A 12,908-nucleotide genomic window follows, 5' to 3' on the forward strand; every position below is an offset into this window, starting at 1 on the left:
TTGACATACATTTTTTTTTCACGCAGAGTTTGCAACACAATTCTCAAATGATGAGCATGCTCATTTTCTTCTCAAGAATATACTAGGATATCATCAATAAATACCACCACAAATCTATCTAGATATAGTCTGAAAATTCTTTTTATTAAATCCATAAATACTGTAGGTGCATTTGTTAAGCTGAATGGAAGCATAAGAAACTCATAGTGCCCTTACCTAGTTCTAAAGGTTGTCTTTGGTACATTTGAGTCTTTTACCTGTAGCTGATAGTAACCGTAACGAAAATCAATCTTTGAAAATACAGTAACACCTTTTAATTGGTCAAACAAGTCGTCAATACGAGGTAATGGATACTTGTTCTTGATTGTAACCTTATTGAGCTGTCTGTAATAAATAAATAATCTCAACGACCCATCTTTCTTCTTAACAAATAAAACCAGTGCACCCCAAGGTGATGAGCTAGGTCGAGCAAAACCTCTATCAGTCTATTTGTAACACCCCAAACCCGACCTAGACGTTTTGACCAACTCTGATAGTGCCACAAGGAATGAGTTTAAATCATTTCCATTTAGCTTCCAAATCTTTTGTTAATTTCAAAATCATTTTCTTATTTACTTGATTCGTTGAAAAACCCATCATGCAGTTGAAGCTTTTAGAAATCATTTACTTTCAGGAAAACCGTTTTTTTTTGTGATTAAGGTTGTAAACCTATGAAAGCAATTAAAACCCCAGAATTTAATAAAAAAGACAGCCCATAAAGTCCAAATTACATAAAAATACCCATAATCAAAAGAACCCATAAATAATAAAGTAACGATGGTTAAAATACGTGTGGCCACCGTCGAGTCCTCTGATGCTCCGAACCTTCAGCTCTGGGGATTACCTAGACAGATTAAACAGAAAGGGTGAGTTTTCGCAAACTCAGTGTGTAATCCCTACAGAAAACATGCATACAAAATACATCAGAATACAATCATTTACAGTTCGGGCCTGAGCCCATTACAGAATCGATTTGGGCATTACCTATTCAGAAAAACGATTTCAGAATTATAGTAGGGCATTGGCCCATCTTAAACACAGAATGCGGATATAGTAAATAAGAATCCTACCCACCAGCCTCTACACACCATCTCCGTCCAGCCTTACACACCATGTGGGGATCAAATCAACCCACCCATCCTTATACACCATGCTGTACCAAAATGCAGCACATAATCAGAGTATTACAGCTAAGCTGCCAGATAACAGGCTTAAAAGACTTTCAGACACTTCCTCCAAATAGCATCAACCCATCCCCATACAATGCAACATACCATTAATGACATGCAAATATGCTAATAACAGGACATACAAGTAGTTCAGTACAGTTATCATGCTCAGTCAGACACCATTCAATCAAGTCCCATAATTAGAGGTTTAAATAAAACTTATCGACCCTATAGTAGGTCCACAGTCAACTAGGGTGACCCGTGCAACATTACAAAATATTTTAGAAAAATGGGCTCACACACCCATATGGCCTGTCTGTCTGGAACCACATGCCCGTGAGGCAGACACGGTCCAAACTGGCATTGGCCATGTGGATCACACGGCCTGGCCCAGAATCTCACACGCCAGTGTGAACTACCCGTGTGGCCCACACAGCCTAAATCAGTCTAGCCCGTGTGTCACACATGGTCTACCTGGCCATTGCCCGTCAATCACACGCCCGTGTCTCGTCACATGGCCTACCACATAGGTGACCACACGCCTATGTGGCATCGACAGAAAACTTTTTCAGCTTTGCATCAAACCCGTTTTCTGCGTTTTGGGTACACACCTGTATTGTTTTTGATGCCTGAACACTTTTGAGCACTCCAACACCTATATTTGATCAATATTTCACGCAGTTAATCACTTAATTAAACGGACTAAACCAAACCCAAAACGCAAAAAAACCATTACCTTCTATCGAATGACGGGAATTCCACGCCCTTAGAGCCGATGAACGATAATCAGCCAGTCGATTAACACCTAAAAATTAGTCGAAACCCTTCTTTAACCAAAATTTAGAAGAAACCATTAAGATAAGTCGGAAACCAAACTTAACGAACGACCAGGATTATGCGCAGCACAACAAAAGCGGTGACCTTGATTAAAACCACAATAAGAAAACGAGAGGGAGGGAGAGATGGAATTTCGTCAAAGAGAGGGGGGGAAGAGAACAAAATTTTACAAAAAAAGAAAACAGACAGAAAAATTCTGATAACCCCTTATCCCAACTCCCCTTACTTTTCTCCATCCAACATCCTACTACTCAGAGTCCAACCACAGTACAACTCTAGCTGAGAATGAGTCAAAAAAATACTATCCCTTACCAAGCCAGAGAATCGAAGACAGGACCCCTAACACTCGAACACTCCACTTAACCACCAGACCAGCAGTCTTATTCTCACATAAACTTATCAATAATTAAATAAAAGGCTATTGAACCAGGGTGAGGCTTTATTAAAAAAAAAACCAAAATTTTCCTAAGATAAGGCTTGAACTTGGGACCTCACACACACATCCAGAACACTTAGCCACTGAAGCAGATACACAGTTGTAGTACACTTCGCAAAAAAAAAAAAAGTTTTTGGAGCGTTACAACTCTACCCCCTAAAAGAAAATTTTGTCCTCGAAATTTCACCTGATCAGAATAGATGAGGATACTGCTGACAAATCACATCCTCAGGCTCCCACGTGGCCTCTTCAATGCTATGATTACACCATAGAACCTTCACCAAAAAGATAGAATTCCTCTACAGAACCTTTACGTCACGTTCCAAAATTTGAACCGACTTCTCCTTAAAGGTTAGGTCTGGCCTAAACTCAATCTCCTCAAGAGGGACAATATACCTAGGATCAGAGTGGTAGTGCCTCAACATCGAGACGTGGAATATATCATGAATCTGACCCAACTCCAGAGGTAGCTCCAACTGGTAAGCAACTGGTCCCACTTGCTTCAGAATAAGGTAAGGTCCAGTAAACCTAAGGCTCAACTTGCCCTTGCGACTGAACCTCAGAACCTTCTTCCATGGAAAGACCTTTAAAAACACAAAGTCCCTCACAGAATACTCAATCTTACGTCTCTTTAGATCCGTATAAGACTTTTGCCTATCAGAAGCCACTTTCAGATGATCCCGAATCAACCTTACCTCTGTCTTGGAAACCAACTCAGGACCCAAAACACGTTGCTCGCCTAACTTAGTCCAACATAAAGGTGTGAGACACTTAAGACCATACATGCCTCGTAAGGTGCCATTTGGATGCTAGATTGGAAGCTATTATTATATGCGAACTCTGCTAACGACAAGTACTCCTCCCAACTGCCTTGGAAATCAATCACACAGCTCCTTAACATATCTTCCAATATCTGAACCACCATTTCAGATTGGCCATCTGTCTGAGGATGGAAAACAATACTGAAATCCAATCTTAAACCCAAAGCCTTATGCAATTTCCCCCAAAATCGAGATGTGAAGCGAGGATCCCCATCAGAGATAATATAAACCAGTACCTCATGTAGTCTCACTACGTCAGAAAGATAAAGTTTTGCCAGCTTCTGTAGAGAATAATCAGTAAGAACCAGTACAAAGTGCGCTGACTTGTCAATCGATCCACGATGACCCAAATAGAATCCTTCTTAGTGGGTGTTAAGGGTAACCCACTAACAAAGCCTATCATTACACGTTCCCACTTCCAAAGGGGAATTTTAATTGGCTGCAGCAAACTTGAAGGCAATTGGTGCTCAGCCTTAATCTGCTGGCATGTCAGACATCTAACCACAAAATCGGCAACTTCCGTTTCAATCTTGGCCATCAGTATAACTCATGAAGATCCTGGTACATCTTGTTCCCGCCAGGATGCATAGTATAAGGGCTATTATGCGCCTCTCTCAGTATAGACTGCCTCAGATCAGAATCATTCGGCACACATATCCGGCCTCGAAAACACAATATCCCCTCAGAGTTTAACCCAAAATCTGTGGCGCTACTACTCTCAATCTGCTTGACCTGAAGACCCAAGGATTCATCCTCTAACTATTTACCCTTAATCTGCTCAACCCATGTCGGCTTAACATGAAGCTCGGCTAAAAGGTTACCATCATCAAATAGACTGAGGCGAGTGAACATCGCCCTCAGATCAGTCATAGCCCTACGGCTCAAAGCATTGGCCACCACGTTGGCCTTACCAGGATGTTACTCAATGGTGCAGTCGTAATCCATAAGTAACTCGATCCATCTACGTTGCCTAAGATTCCACTCATTTTGGGTGATGAGGTACTTGAGGCTCTTGTGATCCGTGTAGATGATACACTTCTCACCATACAAATAATGCCTCCAGATTTTCAGTGCAAAAACCACGGCGACCAACTCCGAATCATGCATTAGGTAATTCGTTTCACGAGTCTTGAGCTGAAGAGATGCATATGCAACCACCTTACCATCCTACATTAGCACACAACCCAACCCGACAAGTGATGCATCACTGTATACCATATAGTCTTTACCAGACTCAGGCTGTATCAGAACAGGAGCCTGAGTCAGAACAGTCTTGAGCTTCTTGAAGCTCTCTTACTGTGCATCAGTCACACAAAAGGAACTCCCTTATGCAGAAGCTTAGTCAATGGAGCTGCGATCAAGGAGAACCCCTCTACAAAGTGTCGATAGTAACCCGCCAGTATCAGAAAAGTGCAAATCTCAGACATGTTCTTTGGCCGTTTCCAATCCAACACTGCCTCAATCTTATGAGCATCAACTCGTATCCCCTCAGCAGAGACTATATGTCCCAAAAATGTCACTTCTCAAAGCCAGAACTCACACTTGCTGAACTTCGCATACAGCTATTTCTTACGAAGAATCTGTAGTACCACTCTCAGCTGCTCATCGTGCTGGTCCTTAGACCTAGAATACACCAAGATATCATCGATGAACACCACCACAAACTGATCTAAATAAGGCTGGAACACTCAGTTCATCAAGTTCATAAATGCCGCTGGTGCATTAGTTAAACCAAAGGGCATTACTAGGAACTCGTAGTGACCATAACGAGTCCTAAATGCAGTCTTATACACATCTGCCTCCTTAACCCTAAATTAATGATAACTCGAACATAGATCAATCTTGGAAAACAGATAAGCCCCTCTGAACTGGTCGAATAAATCATCAATCCTCGGAAGTGGATACTTATTCTTAATCGTTAGCTTGTTCAGTTGTCGGTAGTCGATACATATCCTCATTGTCCCAGCTTTCTTTTTCACAAACAACATAGGTGTTCCCCATGGAGACACACTGGGACGAATGAACCCACGATCCAACAATTCCTGAATCTGAGCCTTAATCTCCGTAAGCTCTTTCGGTGCCATTCGGTAGGGTGCGATAGACATTGGAGCTGTACCTAGAATAAGTTCGATCCCAAATTCTACCTCTCGATTCTGAAGCAAACCTGGTAGTTCCTCAAGAAAGACGTCTGGAAAATTCCTTACAGTTTTAATGTCCTTAACCGAAGAGTCCCTAGAATCTGAAACACGTATGTAGGTGAAGAATGCCTTAGATACCTTTTGGACCAACTTTTCTGCCACTAACGCCGAAATCATATTGTCAGGTAATCCCGACGTTCTTTAATAACCACTACCTCATTGTCCTCCTCGGTTCTCAAAATGACCCTCTTGACCAACCAGTCTATCCCAAAATTAAATTGAACTCTCGAAATAGAAGCTCTATCAGATCCGTTAAAAATACTATCCCTTGGACCTCTAACGGAACGTCTTTATAATTTGCTAACTCGGATAGATTGCTCCAAAGGATTCACAGTAGTCACCCCACTAGAAATATCCTCAACTGAAATCCCTAAAGTTTCAGACACAGTGCTAGCTACATAGGAGTGTGTAGAGACTATGTCTATCAATGCAAGATAAAGATACATTGTAAATTAAAAGCGTACCCGTGATGACGTCTGGAGCATCTCGGTCCTCTTGGCGACGAGCAGCATAAACAAGAGTAGGCTGCCTTGCCTCAGTCTACCCAGTACCTCTGCCCAGTGTTCTCTGTCCACGGCCAACGCCATTACCACCCCTAACCTGACCACAGCCCCTAGGTGGCTGCTGAACTACCCTCGACCACTGTGCAGTACCAGAACTCGGAGACTCTCAAATGCTGTGCTCAGTAGACCTATATCTCAAACACGCTCTAGTCGTTCTCTAGCATTCGCCCGGATGTTGTCTACCATAATGCCCACAAGGAAGGATCCCAGTAGGTGCAACAGGGGCCCCAACTTTAATTGGCCCATCAGACTTAAGCTTCATGTAGAACTCGAGGGCTCCGAATCCCTCTTGTTTTTCCCCCTCTCTATCTCTATTTTGATGCTTAGCACGTTTCACCTCCTCGGCGATCTTTTCCTTCTCTACTAGTGCTGAAAAGTCACGCTCTCTTTGTGGAGCTATCAGAACCCTCAAATTATCCCTGAGTCTATCCTCGAAGCAAACATAACGCTCATATTCAGTCGCCACCATTCCTCGCGCATAGCAGCTTAATCTTAGAAACTTGACCTCATACTCGGCCACTATACGATCCTCTTGTATGAGATTTTGAAACTCACGTCTCCTACTTTCGATATAGCTTGCCCCCACATATTTACCTTGGAAAGCAGAATTATACAAATCCCATGTTAGTTATTCGGGCTGAGTGCCCTCTTTAACGGTCAGCCACCATTGGTATGCTTCATCGCAAAGTAAAGAAACAACCCCTTTCAACTTCTGTTCAGGGGTAAAGTCCAAGTCACCCATGATTCTTTCAGTGGCTCCATCCAGTACTCGGCCACGTTAGGTGTGACTCTAGTGACGCCTTAAATAATTTAGCCCCGTTGGACCGGAGTTGTTCTGTAACCGATCCTCGGGCCCCAGATCCAGTATTTGGCCCAGCGACCCTCTCCAGTATCCTAAGCATAGCCTGGGATAGCGCGTCGTCCACCAACTTGCGGTCTTAAGACCCAGTCTCAGTCACAGGTGAAATTGGCATCTCACTAGTATCCAAGTTAGGCAAGTTGCCAAAAGATGAGGACCTAGCTCGAGCCCCTCTACGGCCTCTATCACGACCTCTAGTTCCCCTTCCGCGGATACCTCTTATGCTCATATCTAATCCAATTATCAGTGTTAAGAGTTTTATGAATTAGTTAAAATTCAATAATTATTAGCAGATGTTTTATGTAAACAGTTTCAGTAATTCAGATTAATTTTTGTAAATTCCAGTCCCTATCAGTTTTGCTACAGTCTCAGTATACACTAACTAAAGTGTTTTTAGTACAGTATACTACCTATAGTAGTTTCAAAATATCATAGCATATATCAATTTCAGAACAACTTACAGAATCGACCCTAGAGACTCGGTGCACCACATACTCAGTAAAACATTTCAAATCATTTTAAGAATTAATTCTTCAAAAACCAAATTTATAACCCATAATCCACAGCCGAGTTTTGCAACCTGACTCTGATACCACTAATTGCAACAACCCAAACTCGGCCTAGATGTTATGGCCAAATCTGATGGTGCCACATGGAATGGAATCTGAAATTTAATTTGTCAATTGTAAATTGTTTCCGTTTAGCTTCCAAATATTTTGTTAATTTCAAAATCATTTTTTCACTTACTTGATTCATTTAAAAACCCATCATGCAGATGAAGCTTTTATAAATTATTTACTTTTAAGAAAATCGTGTTTTGTTACAATTAAGGTTATAAACCTATGAAAGCAATTAAAACCCCAAAATTTAATAAACAAGACAACCCATAAAGTCCAAATTACTTAAAAATACCCATAATCAAAAGAAACCATAAATAATAAAAGTAACGATGGTTAAAATACATGTGGCCACCCTCGATTCCTCCAATGCACCGAACCTTCAGCTCTGGGGATTACCTGGATAGATTAAACAGAAAGGGTGAGTTTTCGCAAACTTAGTGTGTAATCTCCATAGAAAACATGCTTACAAAATACATCAGAATACAATCATTTACAGCCCGGGCCTAAGCCCATTACAGAATCCATTTGGGCCTTAGCCCATTCAGATATGATTTCAGAATTATAGTAGGGCCCTGGCCCATCTCAAACACTGAATGCAGATACAGTAAATCAGAGTCCTACCCATCAGCCTCTACACACCACCTCCGTCCAGCCCTACACACCATGTGGGGATCAAATCAACCCACCCATCCCTACACACCATGCTGTACCAAAATACGACACATCATTAGAGTATTGCAATTGAGCTGCCAGATAACAGGCTTAAAAGCCTTTCAGACACTTCCTTCAAATAGCATCAACCCACCCGCATGCAATGCAACATACCATTAATGACATGCAAATATGCTAATAACAGGACATACATCTAGTTCAATATAGATATCATGCTCAGTCAGACACCATATGATCAGGTCACACAATTAGGGTCTAAATAAAGCTTACTGACCATATAGTAGGTCTACAGTCAACCAGGGTGACCCGTGTAACCTTACAAAATATTTCAAAAAAATTGGACTCATACGCCTATGTGGCCTGCTCGTGTGGGCCCATATGGTCCAAATTAGCCTTGGCCGTGTGGATCACACGGCTTGGCCCAGCATCCCACACGCCCGTGTAAACTACCCGTATGGCCAACCCGACCCAAATGAGTCTAGCCCGTGTGTCACACATGGCCTACCTGGCCATCACACGACCGTATCATGCGCACAGGGCCTGGCTCATCGATTACACGCCCATGTCCCGTCACACGGCTTACCACACGCCCGTGTGGCGTTGACAGAAAGCTTTTTTGGCTTTTTTTGGCTTTTTTAGCGTCGACACATGTATTTTTTTTGATGCCTGAACACTCCTAAGCACTCCAGCACCTATATTTGACCAATATTTCACGTAGTTAATCATTTAATCAAATGGATGAAACCAAACCTGAAACAGGATATCCATCTTTCAAGCGAAAAACCATTACCTTCTATCGAATAACGGGAATTCCACGCCCTTAGAGCTAATGAACGATAATTAGCCCTTCGATTAACACCTACAAACTTGTCGAAACCCCTCTTTAACCAATATTCAGAAGAAACCATTAAGATCAATCGGAAACCAAACTTACCGAACGACTAGGATTACACACAGCACAACAAAAGAGGTGTCCTTAAGTAAAACCACAAAAAAAACGAGAGGGAGGGAGAGATGGAATTTCGGCAAAGAGAGGGGAGAAGAGAACATAATTTTACAAAAAGAGAAAACTGACAGAAAAATTCTGATAACCCCTTATCCCAACTCCCTTTACTTTTCTCCATCCAACACCCCACTACTCAGAGTCCAACCACAGTACAACTCTAGCTGAGAATTAGTTAAAAAAATACTATCCCTTAACAAGGTAGAGAATCAAACACAAGACCCCTAACACTCCAACGCTCCACTTAACCACCAGACTAACAGGCCCATTCTGACATAAACTTATCAATAATTAAGTAAAAGCCTATTGAACCAGGGTGAGGCTTTATTCAGAAACTTACAAAAATTTTCCTAAGACAAGGCTTGAACTTGGGACCTCACACACACACCCAGAACACTTAGCCATTGAAGCAGATACACAGTTGTATCACACATTTGCAAAACCAAAAATTTAAGTTTTTGGGGTGCTACACAATTCTTGCAACTATGCTTTCAATTCTTTTAATTCTGTGGAAGCCATTCTACAAGGAGCTATAGATATTGGAGTTGTCCCTGGAACAAAATCTATAGAAAATTCCACCTTTTTGACTGGTGGTAATCCAGGTAATTCTTCCAGGAACACATCAGGAAACCTACAAACAACTGACACTAACTTAATCTTCGGCTCAGATACTTTAGTGTCCAGCACATATGCAAAATAAACATCATACCCTTTTCTAATATATTTTTATGCTGATATAGTTGAGATTACATTTGACAACCCATCCAGTTTATCAAATTCAATACGAAGCAATTCACCATTCTGACATTTGAACACAATGTACTTCTGTTTACAATTTACCACAACATCATGTTAAGTTAACTAGTTTATACCTAAAATTACATCAAATTCATTAAATGACAACAACATTAAATTAGCCGAGAAACAATAACCCCGTACCATTAATGGACAATTTTTACAAACTTTATCCACCATCACATATTAGCCCAAGGGGTTTGAAACTTTAACTACAAATTTAGTGGACTCAACAAGTAAATTTTTAACAAACACTAAATTTGTGCATGTTATGAATGTGTTAAACCAGGATCAATTAAGGTAGTAATATCAGTATCAAGAAGAGAAAATGTACCAATAATAACATCAGGTGCAAAAGCATCCTTTCGTGCACGTATAACATATGATATTGCCGGTGCTCATGCTTCAGATTTAACTGTTGAATCTTTTGTAGCACTTCAGCTACCATTGACATTGCCAGGGTAACGTGTTGGTTTACCTCTGACCCAGGGTTACTTGGCTTCAAAGTCTGAACAATATCTTTTTCAAGCCTTTTTGGACAATACTTAATATAGTGGTAGAGAGAACCACATCTATAACAGGCTCAGCTTCTCATACGACACTCTCCAAAATGAAATTTATTAAAATGTTTAGATTTAGGTTGGGGATTACTGACACTTCCAGCACTTGCTACTGATGGGGTTAGAGATCTCAGATAGAGCATTGATAACCTCGTTCTTTTCTAGAATACCCCACAGATGAGACAGAACAATCATGAGATTTCTTTGATTTCTTTGAAGTTGATGATTGTGGCTTGCCCATAAATCTTTTACTTGAAATTTGAGATTCAATCTCTGCTTGCCTCTTTTTTTATTTAGTTCTTCAGCTTTATATGCTCAGTCAGCCAGTACAACATTCTTTTCATTCTAGGATTCCAACTAACAACTTGATATCTTCATTTAATCCCTCTTCAAACCATTTACACATAACAAATTTAGTCAGGATACACTCTCGGCATATTTGCTTAACCGAATAAATTCTCGTTCGTACTCAGCTGTCATATTTCCTTGTTTAATCTCCAAAAATTCCTTCTTTTTCTGATCAAGGAATCTCTGACTAATGCATCTTATTTTTAAATTCTATTTGGAAAAACTCCTAAGTAACATTTTCCCTCTGTACAACAGAAATCAAGGTATTCCACCACTGACAGGCTGAGTCTTTTAGTAAGGATACAACACATTTCAAACATTCTTTAGGTGTACAAGACAATTCATCCAAAACCCTGATGGTATTTTCTAACCAAAATTTAGCCCTTTCCGAATCGTCATCAGTTGTTGATCTGAATTCTTCTGCCTCATATTTATAGATTTTATCTACTAGAGGCTTACCAGTTCCAACAAGTTCAGTACCTTGTGGCATATTGGGAACCGGTTGAGGAACAAGAGGGGGAGGTTGTTGTACAACAAGATTTTTTCTTAAGAATTCTATAAACCACTCATTCATCACTTTAAAGAAGGCTTCTTTTTCCTCCTCACCTGGACCCTCAAATTTAGGCCTTCTACTACTACTACTAGATACAGCTCTTTGAACTGAAGCTGGATCATTGCTCTCAGCTTCCTCAGATTTAGCTCTAGCTTGGTTGGACGACATTACTATATGAAAAACACATTTAAAATGGTTAGGAGATATCACAGTATCACAAATTATATATAATGGCATGTATAGCTGAACTCGTACTTGCTACGCTATTATGAGAATCACTAAACCATAGCTCTGATACCAATAAATGTAACACCCCTACCCATATCCGTCGCTGAAATAGGGTTATAGAGCATTGCCAGAGTTTACAGAAGAAATACAATTAATTTATGTCATTTAGTATTCATATTTGAAACCAATCACATTGAATCATATTATCTCTTAATTGGACCCTCAATGCCCAATTTATACATTAGAAACAAGTCGGGACTAAATCGGGAACTTAGAGAATTTTTCACAAAATTTTTAAAATTTCCTTATATGCAGGGGACACACGCCTGTGTGATCAGGCCGTGTGGCTCACAAGGTCAAGTGTCATGCTCGTGTCCTAAGCCATGTGGGCATTCGATGTAAGGCAAACGGCCGTGTCCCAGCCCATGTTCAGAATTAGGGTAGCTACTGACTTGGATCACACAGCCAGCCATACGCCCGTGTGTTAGGCCGTGTGGTTAATTTAATTTTGAAAAATAGGTGTAGGGTTCACACGGATGAAACACACGCCCGTGTCTTTGCCCGTGTGACCAATTCTGAGTATTCTGTTTCTCAATTTTTAAGATGCAGGGGACACACACCCAAACCACATGCTTGTGTATATGGCCGTATGTCACACACGGTTGAGACACGCCCATGTATTTACCTGTGTGGACAAAATAAGGCCATTTCCAAGCCTTATTTCTCACCCAAATTTTCCCTTGTACCTACATTAATACTTGCATACATATACCAACCAATTCAAGATGTTAAAACCAAGCCAACATTAAAATTATACATAATATATCATCACATGTATTCAAACTTACCTTTTGTAAGACATGTATATTTACCATAATTCAATATAACTATGTCAAGCACACATATATTAACTATATTATAACTTCGTATATATATATATATATTCACTAAACATACCAACACTGGCCAAGTTAGCCTATACATACCATTATACCAAAATAAGTTTGCTATTTATACCAAAATGAGGTCAAGGATAGTGTGATGGTGTTTCGACCGATTCCAACCTTTACGAGCTTTCGAGCACTATAAAACAGAGGAAAAAAAGACAAAGTAAGCATTTAATGCTTAGTAAGTTTGCATAATAGGAATTTAACTTACCATTTATATTCTATTTAAGTAATCATTTAAATATCATGTATTCCAACAA

General features: G+C 40.4%; 1 protein-coding gene across 1 annotated transcript; it reads right to left on the reverse strand.

The window, feature by feature from the left end:
- Positions 1-2,780: 2,780 nt before the first annotated feature.
- On the reverse strand, positions 2,781-3,840 carry LOC107956402 (uncharacterized). The gene is made up of 4 exons (XM_041074199.1): positions 3,694-3,840; positions 3,404-3,583; positions 3,066-3,224; positions 2,781-2,981 (listed from the first exon to the last, which is right to left on the reverse strand). The coding sequence occupies exons 1-4, from the start codon at positions 3,838-3,840 to the stop codon at positions 2,781-2,783; spliced, it is 687 nt and encodes a 228-aa protein (XP_040930133.1).
- Between the last annotated feature and the right edge of the window lie 9,068 nt (positions 3,841-12,908).

The sequence above is a fragment of the Gossypium hirsutum genome, chromosome A07, assembly GCF_007990345.1.
Source record: "Gossypium hirsutum isolate 1008001.06 chromosome A07, Gossypium_hirsutum_v2.1, whole genome shotgun sequence".
In the NCBI taxonomy this organism is placed as follows: domain Eukaryota; kingdom Viridiplantae; phylum Streptophyta; class Magnoliopsida; order Malvales; family Malvaceae; genus Gossypium; species Gossypium hirsutum.